The sequence below is a fragment of the Aspergillus pseudonomiae genome (genome assembly GCF_009193645.1).
Source record: "Aspergillus pseudonomiae strain CBS 119388 unplaced genomic scaffold BDV37scaffold_52, whole genome shotgun sequence".
NCBI classification, from domain to species: Eukaryota; Fungi; Ascomycota; class Eurotiomycetes; order Eurotiales; family Aspergillaceae; genus Aspergillus; species Aspergillus pseudonomiae.
Window position 1 is genome coordinate 116697 of NW_022476044.1, and position 13987 is coordinate 130683.

Genomic DNA, 13987 nt, shown 5'->3' on the forward strand with positions numbered 1-13987 from the left:
TTTATTTATATTGACCCGGTGAAGTTACACGCGAAGACGACTAAAAGTACACTGCAGGTGACTTGGTGCCATGTTGTTGGGTGGTTGACCAGAACAACTCATGGTACATCCTACAAGGTTGTTCTTGTTTCTTGTCTGCGCCTCCTTGCATACGTACTACGCAGGCATTTGGCAGCCCTATCTATGACTGAAAATTTTGCAGGGGAAAAGGTTTCCACGGCTGGACCGTCTCCGACACTCCGCCCCAGACTGGTCACATTATTGGCAGGACCCCTTCTATGGGTCCCTTTCTTTGTCCCAGATTTCAGATTTTTAGTCTCCATACCCCGTGATTCATCCGGTTTGGACTCCGCCACATACGTAAATATTTACATAATATTATGACTGGCGTGAATAACCGAGTTTACCTATCGTATTGGGGGAATTCAAAACGGCAGTGGTCAGCCAAGCAGAGGTGTTCTCTTCCTAATTCATCAGGCAGAAGCGAGTCCCCAAGCCCACAATATAACGAGTCACTGCCGCTCCCGTTGCATGCACTGTACAACGCCCATTGTGCAGTGACTTCCCCCGTATTCCACACATCCTCGTCAATCCATGCACAATCCATATATTCATTAATTCAGAAGAGGCCAAAAGGTGATTTAATATCTAAACTCAAGCTGAGTCGGTATCGACTTCCGAATATCCATACTTCGTCAATAACTCCCCCTCAGCCCCTCTCCATGTCCTACCCTGTAAATGCCCCAGGCAGAGCTGCTTACCCTCATTCGGATAGTACAGCCAACAAGCCCATTTATGCCACTGGCCCTCCTTCATCTGCTGTCTCGCCTGCTGGCCAACCTTATCCTCAATAAACTCACCCCGCCGCATCGTCAGCCGATTCGGGAACACCCGCATGAGGTAATGCTCCGTCGAGGCAATATGCGGTTTATCAAACCAGAAATACAGCGGCGTCAACGGCACAGATACCTCCGGCTGTGATGACGGGACGAAATCCCGCGTTAGATCTTGAGTCAAGGCCCGCAAGGCCGGGAATTCCACCACATAGGGCTGCGTCGCATACGAGAGCATGCGCACCGAGGGAAACGACACGTATTTAACCGGCGCGACTTGATCTGCGTCCGAGCACTCCATGATCTCCAGTAACGGTGCTAATGGAATATCGGCGACGAGCGCCCAGTCATGTTGCTGGACCCAGACGTACGGTGTCTCACAGACCCGCAGGGCGGAGCGCACGGCCAGACCGAACCCCAGACGCGCTGCGGGCTCGATGAACGTCACTTGCTTGTCATCGGTCTGTGTGATGGACAGATCGACCACGTTGCTGAGGTTGTTGAGACCAAATTCGGCCTGGTCCTGCCATTCTTGCATCACGTGGTCAGAGCAGCCATCGGGGGATGCATATTCGCGTAGCATCAGTTCCTTGACATTTTGTTTGTAGACGCCGTAGTTTGCAGCTACTTCGGGCGTGGCTTGCCCCTTTTTCAGGCGGGAGCGAGGTCCGACGCGGTCAAAGGTGTCAAAGACCACAATGACCCGGGCACTGATTAAGTCCGTGCAATGGCGACGGAAAGACTGCAGTACGGAGGAGATCAGTTCCGTAGAGGGGTTTGACGGGGTGGGGGAGGTCGTGACGATCACAGTCAACTGACTGGATCTGGGCACCATGGGTGCTTCACGACAGAGGGTGAATGCCTCTATTTCGTTCTTGGATTGACTGTATTGTATAACGCAGCCGGATGAGTGGGCGAAACGGTCGGGAAAGTTTTTCCTTAGTTTTTCCGCTCCGGCCGTACCATTTTTCGTGGTGAAACATTACAAAGTTAATTGAATGTCATGGTGATTGCCTGAGGCACCAGTTCCCGATCAGGGAAAGTAAAGCGACTGGGCAAATGGTGAACTATCTAGTGGGGCATGGAATTTAAGGGCTCTACGCCAGATCAAACGGTTTCTATGGCAAAAGACATCAATTTGCCAGTATTTGCAACATTACCAAGACTGGAAGAATGGGAACAGTCATATCAAGGTAGTTCACAGTGGCCTCTACACTGGCTGAAGACAACTGGTGATGTCTCTCCTATTGGTCCAAGCCCTAAGTCGACCGGATTCCTAACATGATTACAGCTACTGTTCGTATTTTCTCTGGGCTTTCAAAATCATTTGTCTCACGGATTGTGACAAGCTAATGCATTTATACAAAATTTCTTGGAGCCATACGTGCCTTGATGACCGTCTAGTACGTCAGTTCTAGGACAATCCATTGGAACTGTCAGTCAAGATCTGTCAAAGTATGGCTTACTTCTTGGATGACACGGTTCAATTTTATGGTCCTGGTGGAGCTTTGTTTCCTTTTCGACTGCGCGTGGGACTCTGTTCATATCAAGACGAGGTTTCCGGCCAGTGAGAGCTGTGCCTACATATAAACAACCGTCTTTCCCAGAAGTGGTTCTATATTGAACCTCTCCATGTCAATGTCAGCGCTTGACAGCCAGCAAATATCCCTGTTAGTGCACGGGGATTCTGTTAACCACAACCTTTCTCATTGACTTCTCTCCTCTGCTTACTGCAGTGCCCCTTAGAGCTTTAGGCAAATTATTGTACGGAGTTATAGTTGATATCAGGCAGAAGCGTTGGTATTACTCATACTATTGACCCAGTCTGGCCTATCTGTCCGGAGGACTATTAGCACAATAGTCCTCAGATTCTTCACTACACTCAGGTTTGAGCTTCACAACACCCATCTCATCTCAGTATATTATAACTGCATTCTGGGCCATGACTACACTTCAGGAAATGACAAACTCTAATACTGCCCCACCATAGTATCTTCAGTCCATACCGTTCGAAACTTTCCTTTCAGCTGCACTAAACAAGTACCCTTGCTGTCCCCACACCTTGAGGGCTTCCAACCGTAGTTTATTTTGCTCCTCTCGCGGTGGAGTTGGGTTTGACTTGCCACGTCCAGAACGAGATTCCTTTGTTTCAACCAATGCAATTTCATTAAAGTGACATACCGTGTCGAGGTGGCATTTCGGCTGCCTGTGAAGGTCATACGTCCGATACTCTGCATTAGCCCATCCGGTTGCTATCCCAACAGGGAGGATGTCAGTATGTAGGTAATCTTTTAGTGCCGAGTTCGGAGACGCAAGAGACTGACCTTCTTCCACAAAGCTATCTTCCCAGTCTTCCGTCAAGAAATGCAAGAAGGCACCATGGCTGACAACAACAATTTCCCTCTCGGGCCTGCTTTCTAGCCATCGTCGAACGGCCTGCGCCCGATCTTGAATTGCTGGAATCAAGGGCCCATACCGGCCATTCTGTCACGATATCAATGTTAACCGTCAATGTCGCAGTCTTTCTGTGATAGATCGTATACAACGTGTCAATGACCAGGGTTCTGAGCATACCTTGCTGTTCCATGAGCTTTCAACGAAGCTGTAGTCGATCGGAATATTGAGATTTGCGGTTTTTCGCATCAACTCTTCCGGTTCGCTTCCGATATCACAAGGATAATCGCTGATCTCCTGAAGGTCAGGTAGGAGAATTAAGTTTTGGCTGGGTTGGTTTTCAAAAACCGGCCCAAAGCTAATGGCCGCTGACGAGATGGCGCGACATAACGGAGACGAGACTATAAGCTCGACTTCTGAGTGAAAGGCAAACTTATCTCGGAGCTGTCGACATTGCTCTCTGCCTTTATCAGTCAGAGGAGGGTCTGTCAGATCCCAATACTCTCGACCGACGTTGTGAAGCCCCTAAGTTATCAGCATATCTTAATAAGTGGGATCAGATAAATCATCCGAAGAGCTCGCACCTCTGCATGTCGGACTAGATGGATCCTCGGCGGCATTTCGTGATGTGTAGGCAGGCGCTCGTTGGCGTAGGTAATGCTAGCAAGTTGTTGCTTCAGTCTGCCGATAAAGGGGGGCTTCTTAAGTGGCGCTGTGTTCTCTTATCCGATGAAAAACATATTGGAGCAGGTAAGCGCAAAGATTCAGAGCAGATTTGTGAATCTTGCCGAATCAGCTTGTCGCATATCCGGGCGCCCTCCTGCGCGGTTGTATATCTGAAAGCTTATTCATACCTCTCGGCTTCCTTTTTCGGATTAGGGGGTAGAACGGGAGTTGTACTAGGCCTGGGTAGGTTAGTCAGCTATCTAAATAAGTAAACGCTAACCAGCTCATGGATCGAGGAGCGAGTTTTTCCGGTTTTTCCGGGTCGGATTGACCTCAGTTGGCGCGAGTTCGGGGCGGGTGCCTGTCAAAAACCCAATCCAGCGCCGGGTCGGGAGCGGGCCCTAGATCTTGAACCCGAACCCGCCCCAAAACTAACTCTACGCATAAGTTATAGGTATTAGGTATACCATAGGACCTTTCCTTTCAGCTCAACGAGTTGCTTCGATTGTATAAGGCATTTTGGTAGTATAGCTGATGTTTGAATCATCTACGAAAATAAAGCGCGTTCAAAGTCAGTATACCTTAATCACCCCTTCTTACAGAGCTGACTATATATATCTGAGCTACTTCGGTACTAGAGAGAGAATAATTTTCGCAGAGGCTCTCACAAGTCCAGAATTACAACCATCCTTGGAGCGTATTTTCCTCCTAGTTTGACCATCATAGATCATCTCCCTAGTTCTTTGCCTATGTATAGTAGACAGGGAGAAACCTGTATCTATTGTTTTTACTGGTGCTTCCCGAATCAATAAATCCATATTGGGTAATAAAGAAGTACGGTATAGAAGGGCATGGACTTTGAGTTCCGATGGGGGATTTAGCGTACGTACCCTGGCTGCCGCTCAAGACCTTAGGTAGGTGATCTACGTTAGTCATTCTCGAAACCCGCCTGAACTACAAACAAACATGGATCATTTCACGACGCCATTGCCAAGGCTGTGGTGTAGGTGATTGAGCTACTTTTCTCCGAATGAGAGTTTCTCTTCTACTACATACGTCCTGGAGATATTTCATTGTTTATTAATGAGATACGGACCATGTTTTTGTTGGGGGTATGGTTGTCATCAGTTTCTACTACCTCTTACGGCAACGAACGAACACCGCAGTTTGAGAAGCCAATCAGGACTATTGTGGAGGCATACATGTATATCATTGACGCATACCTACAACTGAATGCAGTATATTATCTATATAGATAATTAACACAAAGAATGAGAAAAGTTCAGAGATCCCGAGGCAGTCAGTGTGAATGGATGGGGATGTTCAATCGATCTCCCCTCACCTTGGGAGTAGGTGATTGAAGCACAGGTCGGAGGCAACTTCTAGCTAATGGAAGAGATCTAAAATGAAAACCCAAATAATCCAACACATAAAGGTGTCTTGGCTCAAGTGATGTATTCAAGCCTCGGGCTGTATTTCTCACCGAAGAAATCAACCCTTCCATCCTCGTCCAACACCAGTGCACTTTTATCAGCTTTAGAGCGCTTCACGACACCGTTAGGGCCTCCGTCAGCATTACACAAGGTCAGTTAAAGGACAAACTAGAGGAAATGGGATTCAAGATGAGAATTCTGCGGGTGGGATATAATCTATCACCGAGAAGACAAAGGCAATGAACCGTTGAACAACAAGCATGTGTTCCTTCAAAGCGCCTGCTTTCTGGATTCACCCTCTGCTTTGTCAGGCATTTCTACTTCGTCCCCGACCACGTTATCGCGCTGGTCAAGATGCACATTCTTCAGAAAGAACATAACAATAAGCATTGGTGATACGGCACACAAACCACCAATCGCCAGGAGCCGTTGTGTCTCCCGATAACTACGATCGATAGCGTCCCGGGCTGGCGTTCCCTTGGCATACTTCTTCGCTGTGACAATTGACTGGAAGATAGCCATGGCTTGCGGCTTCAGTTCGTCGGGAAGATATGTCCGCAATTTTGTGGGAAGGTTGTTTCTCCATATTGCTCCTGATATGCTGCGGGATATGTCAGCGCATGATGGAATTGCAACATATATAACCAAAGGATATTGTTTGCATAATGACTACAATACGTACCTGGTACCAATCGCCCCACCAACCCCCATCGATGCGAAGAATACAGCGGTCACAACAGATATCTCTTGCTTGGATACTACGGCTTGCGCTGAGACCTGCGATGCGGTTTGGTAGAATCCTCGACCGATACCGATTAGTGCTTTTGCCGTGACGAATGACGCCTCGTTGCCCATTCTGCCATCTCCCATATCGATCAAATACAGGAGAATGCCCATGCCAAGGACGCACATAGGAGCTCCGATTAGCACCCAGATTTGCGACCGCTTGCTGTATTTCATAAAAAACCCAGCGAAGATGCCTGAGACCTGGAAGGATACGCGCAGGGCATTACTATGGTGTGTACACGTTAGAGAATGACACTGGAGAGGAGGAACTGTGTACTAACTCGATCCTAGTTGCATGTCCAGCAGAATAGCCACCCACCACCTGAAGGTAGCTACTATAGAAGACGGTGAACATGGAGTAATGGAGAAAGTCTAACGCTCCTAATAGGCATGCAGCCGCAACCGTCTTACTCCTAACCATTCTGTACGGGATAAATGGTTTCTTGGCCACGAAAATATCCCAAAGAGCAAAGAGAACGAGGAGTACGATACCGACAACAAGTAATGCAATGAATGTAGCACTCTGCCAACGATCACTTCGATTCGCGCCTGTCAAGGAAATAGGGATCAAAGTCAAGCATAACCCTGCCAGGAGAAGAAGAGCACCTGGGAGATCGAGCTGAACCCATAATAGCTCATATGCCTGTTTCCACCATGGCTGAGAGGCATGTAGTCCGAGCTGAGTAGCAAGGCGTTTTTTTCCAAGGCCATTTTTCATTGCTCGATGTTGGTGGTAGAATACAGAACAGAGTAGGGGAAGACCACAAACAGGCAGTGCAATAGCCCACATACCCCAGCCCCAGCGCCAGGTGGAGTGGTCCAACACGGATTGCCCAATCGTCGTGCCGAGGTATAATGTTGGGATGGTGGATATTGAGTCGGGCAACGTTGACCATAGAGCACGGTTGATCAGGTTTGTAACATCAGCAATAAAGACTTGTTGCGTGAGGCCGAAGCCAGTGGAACCGATGGAGTGGAAGACTGCGGCAGCCTAGTGATAACAAGTCAACTTTGCAATGATTCACGATACCAAATGTGCCTCCAAGTGGCATTTGAGTGTCCGATGAGGCTTCATCTCACATACAGCATATTGTGATATATTATTGCATGCAGCATAAATGACATAACACAATGTAGTGATCAATATCGAAAAGGTGAACATCTCCCCTCTTCCAAATACCTAGTTTTCGATGTTAATATTGGAGCCTATTTCTATTGGGATGGACCGGGATAAATCCACAAAAGGAGAACAAGGCCGTACATCTCCAAGCTTAGCGATAATAGGGTATGCAGTAATACTTGCAATATTACTAGCAACTCTTGCAGCACTCATCGAGGAATGGCTCTTAAAGGAACTTGTGGTGTAGGGAATGTAAACCTGGCTGGAATAGTCTCCAAAGTGTGTCGCGAGTGTATATAGGAAGATACTAGGGGGCGATCCTTTAGCTCACAGTCTTCTTTCACCTCGTTACGATCAATACATACCCCATGAATGTAATTATCATGCCCTTTTTGGACCACGTCTTTCGTAGTATTGCTGCTCGCTGTACTCCTGCTTGGGCACTATCGGCGGTCGAACCGGTCTCAACATCGTGCTTCTCAGGTAGGACCTCGGTTATTTGATCGTCTGTATGTTTGTTACTGTTGGATATTGTATCCGGAGCCCTGCTTGGTTGTGATTGGGATATAGTTTCCTGTTCCATTGGCGTACGTTCAAACCCGGGAATATAACAAAGGAAGCAAAGTATTGGGGAAGGGAGGAGCTGTGTGACATAGAAGTGATACAGAAGAACAAAAAACTTTGTGTCTAGCCGAAGAATAAAAACAAGAATGAAACACGGAAGTGTTTACGTTATAATATAGCTAGGCGACGGCTTCCAGTTACATTTACCTGCCGTCTACCTGTACTGCTAGGGCCAGTGGTAGACAGACTTTTCTGACCCGGAATGGCACCACTATCCCAAACACCGATTCTATCTACCATTCCATATCCCTACTATCACCTAACTCCAATTCTTCCCGATGATCGGTACTGTTTGTCGAGGTGAGTAGTCGGCATAAATCCGGATATCGCGGCTTATAATCCACTGCCTCGTATCTGATGATCTGATTAGATTGACTTCCAACGCCTTGCCAAGCCATTTACCTTATAGTGGATATAGAGCCACGATTTCTGTTGGACGAAACGGCTGAGATACGAGAGCCAAGAACCGTTTACCTAATGATATACCAAAGACAGCAACTAAGAAGCTCAGCCAAGAAGATGCTAAAATTCCATTCAATGAGCTTGACACACAGTGTAGCATTTTGCACGTGGCAGTCCCTCACAATACTACTGTTGCCTAGCCCGGCAGGCTGGCTCCTACTTCCTCATGAAGCGCCACTGGTTTTGAGGTTGCATGCGAAAGGTACTTCATAAACACACACACTGTATGCTAGTGATATAGGAAGCGACAATTCGCGTATCTAAACCTTTGAACATGCTCGCACATGCGCCCAATACTCTGCAACTGGAGCTGAAGAACTCCGATGGTGATACCTACCAGATTCAAGTGGCGTGGCCTCTAGCGTGGGATGATCCTAAGGCCCCGGGCCATAGCGCCTCTATCATGTATGCTATTCTCAAACTCAGAAGTGGTATCCGAAAAGTGCACTCACTCCTAACACTTATTCTAGTTATGTACTTGATGGCAATGCGCTATTCTTCACAACAGCCGAAGCATCGCGCCGTAGCGCAACGCTTCCTTCAAGCGACAATGCAGTTGTGGTAGGGATTGGGTATCCAATCGAAGACAGGCCATACAGTCCGCGAAGACATTATGACTACACCCCACCATGTGATACTTATGTAGCACCACGCGGAATTGATGGTAAACAGCAAACTGCACCTCACGGCGGCGCAACACGCTTTCTTGAATTCCTTGTCGGTACTGTACGGACCACTTTGCTTACAGACGTTTTCTGTGGTCTATCCGTGATAAAGGAGATCCTTATCGGCCATTCTCTGGGCGGACTATGCACTCTACATGCATTGTTCCAGAATACAACACCCTTTGATACCTTCATTGCCCTTAGCCCTTCAATATGGTGGAACAATGAGTTTATTCTAGGAGAAGCAGAGCGTTTCTTGAAGCAACGTCAAGATGGTGTAGGTTCAGAGCCACATGCCACATTGCCTTCTTTAATGATTATATATGGGAGCCTGGAACAAGAGCGACGGTGCCACCCCTCCTGGAGCGAAGATAAATACCGGAGAGTGAAAGTCTTGTCGCAGGAAAGAAAGATGAAAGACAACGCTGATGCGCTAGCGAATCATTTGCGAGAAAGTGGTCAATTAAGCAAAGTACGGGTCAAGGAATATCAAGATGAGGATCATGGGAGTGTGGTTGGTGGTGGTATTAGTTGGGCAGTTGGGGCTGTCTTGGACGAAGGGAGATTCTGTTCCGATGAGGATGACTAGCTGGCACCAGGTCGAATCTTTGATGAAGTTTTGGACCTGCTCTCTGATAGCCCCATGAAAGCTACGTCAAGATCGATAGCTAGATGTATGGCTATCGAATATAGGAACAGAGAATCATCTAGGGGTTACTGTAATGGCTTTTAAACTTGGTCTTCTGGATATAATTTCTGGGCTTCGGAGTTGTTGAGAGTATACCTTCTAAATTATTTTTAGCTTGTTCACGTAGTATGTTGAATTAGTAAATCAGTAACTAGAAACAATTTAATATCCAAAGTATACCATAGAAAACCGTATCTTTACTATTACCTGAATGATAAGGTTGGAGATGATCTAGAAGAAGTCGAAAACCTATCCTGAGTCATCAAGCTAACGAATGTCTCAATTACCCACAAGCGTCACCGTGCAACACCAAATTGGAGAAGAGCATAGGATTGACTTGGACTAGCCATACATCAAACCATTATCCTATATTGCAAAACCAATCCATATGGTAAATTACGATACAAGTAGTTCTATGGTGAGACAAGATCTCTTCTAGTACTAGAAGCTCGGCTACCTGTTTTACCCCGATTGTGGTACGTCTATTGTTGTCATAGAAAGGATTTATGTCATCTGATATGGCACTATCGCCAGTGAGAACGATGGCCATGTTTTACGTTTCGTAGAACAAGGTCTCTCCATGCTCACTCACCGGCCCTGCGTAAAGCCCTACTAGTGTGCGAAGTTTTAACCACAGTGAGAACTACAGAATGTAACATTACATAAGAGAGATAAATATATCAAGTGTTGGCTATATTCATAAACATTAAAAAGGAACAGTGATGATAGTGGAAATTGATAGAGAAACGTTCTCGATGCACTACAGTTGTAGGTGAGGCTCAGATAATGGAAAGCTATCGTAGTAACAGGTCAGCCAAATGCAGCTAAGCCACTGTCTCGAAGGTTAAACACTAGGGTGACATCCCTTATTTGTCTTCATGCAGATAACACAGCTAGACCAACATAAACTAGCAGAAGACCTGTTACCATAATATCAAGCTCATGTGGGGACCAAGCTATCGGAGTCTGCCCGACTGGTCAGTGGTGCCTGTTCTGGAAGAAGGCGCTAAAATCGCATGATAATCAACTGAAGCTCATAGTAGGATACTAAAGAAGGTCCACAGTAACTAGTCTTGTATGGCATCCCTATACTTCTGTTCTGCAGTCTTCACTAATATGTGTGTTCCAGCCTGTATTCCTGTTCTTGCTTTGCTTTCTCTTGGGAAGCTGTATGTGATAGGTTAATAAGTCAGCCGAATAAAGACATGGCCAAGAGCTAATACTATACAAAAAGACAATACAGAAACTCGCGGGATAAACGCCGAGAATATAGAACGATCCGTCGGCCACCAAAAGCCACAGCCCACAACTGTAACCATCAAAATAACCCAACCGCAGTCGACCAAAAACCAAGCAAGCTTCCACATTTATCATGCCATACGATGCCATGCGACGCCAAAAAGCAAGGCCATAAGTGTGGAGTGCGGATACTAGCGCGATAGCCGGACTTATTCCTGCAGACTGTACCCCGCCGACGGAGCTCTCACCGAGGAGCCCATTTTCATATGTGGATGGAGAGACTATAATGATGCAAAACTCGCCAAGGGGAGTCGTTATGATAGAGGATGTCAAGACGTCCGACGAAGCCGTGAGAAGCAAGGCCGGGCCCACGAGCCAGTGCTAGCACAGACATGGTTTGAAGCCAAGGTGTGAACCCTGCCCTTGCTTTCGGGGCCTCTGTTGTTGGCCCCACATTTTTAGTTTCACTTAGCGTGGGTTCCTGTTAACCTTATATGGAGTATAGTTCAAGACATGGAGCAGGTTATCTAGTAAAAATCCGAAAATCTTCCGAAGATAGTGGGAGGGGTATTCGAAAGTGTTTTGGCCGTAGGGCTCCTGACCGCTACTACATAGTATGGTGGGAGCGTTGAAAATTATTCCTATAGTTCTAGGGCTTATATTACTATAGTACCAGTGGGGATGTTGTAGGGCTGTGAGTTTCTTATTAGGGGGTACCAAGTAGATGGGCAAATGGATTCATCTTTTATATTCATGTCCGAGGATTCTGTTCTATTGCATGGAGTGACTGGCGAAGGTATTCCTGCACTGCAGTTTCTCTGTCGGCTTGGCTGGGCAATACATGTATAAAACGTTAATGGTAAACGGCGGCCACCGAATACAATCAAATAGAGTAAACATGCTTATAATTAAGGCTATCTACTACCCCTCCAAGCTGTAGGCAGTCACTCTGATCGTGTCAGTACCATACATCTAGAATATAAACCGGCTCCTCTTTCAGAACTAGCCCATACACCGTGCAGTAGGACTGCGATCCTTCACGTTTAGGGGCCTTGGCGGATTTGAAGATCAAAGGAACACGGAACATGACTCCGATAGTCTCAGGATTAACCCGTTCTTTCTTCCGAGATATGCTCGGTGTAGTTTGTAAATTATAAATGGAGCAGTCTTCAAAACCTTCACGCAGGTCTTTTGCCGTGAAGCTGTATCAGTGCCACGTATTCCAGTTAAATGACCATGTCTGACACGATTCATCTAACAGACTATCTCTTCCGACGTCTCCGCGAGGCCGGCGTACAGGCTGTCCATGGAGTCCCCGGCGACTACAATCTTCTGATGATGGATTATATTGTCCCAGCTGGGCTGGAGTGGGTTGGGAATTGCAACGAGCTTAATGCTGGCTATGCCGCTGACGGGTACGCGCGAGTTAAAGGTATTGGTGCCCTAGTCACGACATTTGGTGTAGGAGAGCTATCTGCCATCAACGCCGTTGCGGGGTCCTATGCTGAAATGGCTCCGGTGATTCACATTGTTGGGACACCGAAGCGTGCAATGCAGATGCGAGGGGCTAAGCTTCACCATTCCGTGTGCAGTGGGAAACCAAGCGATTTCACCATGTTTGCAGAGATGTACACTAAGATCACGGTGGCACAAGAGAATCTCTGGGATGCTTCAACAGCCCCTGGCCAGATTGACCGGCTGATCCGGGAATGTGTCATTCAATCTCGGCCAGTGTATTTGCAAGTTCCGGCAGACATGATTACCGAACCCATCCCTGGCGCAGCTCTTGCTTCTCCTTTAGATCTCAGTCCACCTGTCAACGACCAGGCGGCTGAGCGGGAAGTGTGCGATATCATTGTTGAGAGGATCAGTAATGCGAAGCAGCCATTCATCTTGATAGATGCCGGCACATCCCGCTACGGACTAGCGAATGAGGCGGATGAGCTGGTCAAAAGTACGGGATTTCCAACTGCTACAACGCCCTTTGGAAAAGGCATCGCAGATGAGACTCTACCAAATTTTCACGGCATCTATGCATCATTAGGAAAAGGGACGTATGTGCCATATGTCGAATCCTGCGATCTGATTATTAATCTCGGGCCCGTCCACAGCAATGTGAATACCACGTGTTTTACCACAATTCCCAATCCCAACGTGTCCATTGTGTTCGACCAGACCTGTATCACCATCGATGGCAGGGTCTACAACATCTTCCCCAAAGGTGTGTTGAGACGGGTACTCGACCATCTCCAGGATACTATGCTCTCCTTCTGGCGATACCCACAGTTACCAGACCAGCGACCTGCCCTAAAGCGCATCCCATCAGTCCTCAGCACAGGTGCCCTGACACAAGACATATTCTTCAAGCGCATGTCACACTTCTTCCAGCCTGGGGACATAGTCCTAACAGAAACCGGCACCGCAAGCAACGGTGGACGGGACTTCGTCTTTCCTCGAGACGTGAGCATGATAAACTCCAGTGTCTGGCTATCGATCGGCTACATGCTCGGTGCCGCACAGGGGGTAGCCCTAGCACAACGAAATATGGGCTCACAAGGGCGGACAATCCTCTTCATCGGTGATGGCAGTTTCCAAGTGACGGCACAAGAGCTGAGTACCATTATTCGGAAGAAACTGAGTGTTATTATCTTCCTGATTAATAACGACGGCTACACCATCGAGCGTTTGATTCATGGGATGAATGAAGAATATAATGATATTGCCATGTGGCGGTATCTTGACTCACCTTCTTATTTTGGGGCTCCCTCTGATGATTCATATCCTGTGTTTACTGCGAGGGTGCAAACGTGGGGGGAGCTTGATGGTGTTTTGTCGAGAGAGAACTTTCAGCGCGGCCCGGGGCTGCGTATGGTGGAGTTGATGATGGGGGTCTCAGATTGTACGGAGTCTTTGAGGCTTTTTCTTCAGATGTATGCGTCTAGGAAGGAGCAAATGTAGTTTGATTGAAGTTTTCCACCTTTGGTGCCTAGAATGTAAATAAGTGATGACAGTCTATAAGGGAGTTCCAATGTTGATATCATGAAAGGAACATTGTGTATGGAGGGCGTAGACGCGAG

General features: G+C 47.2%; 5 protein-coding genes across 5 annotated transcripts; 2 read left to right on the plus strand and 3 right to left on the minus strand.

Annotated features, from left to right (window-relative positions):
* Positions 1-401: 401 nt before the first annotated feature.
* BDV37DRAFT_252657 (uncharacterized protein) lies at positions 402-1757 on the minus strand. The gene has a single exon (XM_032082462.1). The coding sequence runs from the start codon at positions 1666-1668 to the stop codon at positions 655-657; it is 1014 nt and encodes a 337-aa protein (XP_031939654.1). The 5' UTR covers positions 1669-1757; the 3' UTR covers positions 402-654.
* A 1046-nt stretch (positions 1758-2803) lies between these two features.
* BDV37DRAFT_295481 (phosphoglycerate mutase) lies at positions 2804-3847 on the minus strand (the record flags this gene model as incomplete). Its single annotated transcript, XM_032089903.1, has 4 exons — positions 2804-3085; positions 3158-3317; positions 3408-3752; positions 3812-3847. The coding sequence occupies 4 exons, from the start codon at positions 3845-3847 to the stop codon at positions 2829-2831; spliced, it is 798 nt and encodes a 265-aa protein (XP_031939655.1). The 3' UTR covers positions 2804-2828.
* A 1749-nt stretch (positions 3848-5596) lies between these two features.
* On the minus strand, positions 5597-7815 carry BDV37DRAFT_272957 (major facilitator superfamily domain-containing protein; the record flags this gene model as incomplete). The annotated part of the gene is made up of 6 exons (XM_032084979.1): positions 5597-5927; positions 6009-6338; positions 6394-7103; positions 7197-7292; positions 7374-7539; positions 7598-7815. The coding sequence occupies 6 exons, from the start codon at positions 7813-7815 to the stop codon at positions 5597-5599; spliced, it is 1851 nt and encodes a 616-aa protein (XP_031939656.1).
* Positions 7816-8592: 777 nt separating this feature from the next.
* Positions 8593-9572, plus strand: BDV37DRAFT_272958 (alpha/beta hydrolase; the record flags this gene model as incomplete). The annotated part of the gene is made up of 2 exons (XM_032084980.1): positions 8593-8723; positions 8789-9572. 2 exons carry the CDS (start codon positions 8593-8595, stop codon positions 9570-9572), a joined length of 915 nt encoding a protein of 304 aa, XP_031939657.1.
* A 2574-nt stretch (positions 9573-12146) lies between these two features.
* Positions 12147-13868, plus strand: BDV37DRAFT_284820 (alpha-keto acid decarboxylase family protein; the record flags this gene model as incomplete). The annotated part of the gene is made up of 1 exon (XM_032087583.1): positions 12147-13868. The coding sequence occupies one exon, from the start codon at positions 12147-12149 to the stop codon at positions 13866-13868; it is 1722 nt and encodes a 573-aa protein (XP_031939658.1).
* Positions 13869-13987: the final 119 nt, after the last annotated feature.

What these genes read in the sequence shown, in the direction of transcription:
- BDV37DRAFT_252657 (XM_032082462.1), bottom strand. Translation starts at nt 1,668, where the DNA reads ATGGTGCCCAGATCCAGTCAGTTGACTGTGATCGTCACGACCTCCCCC.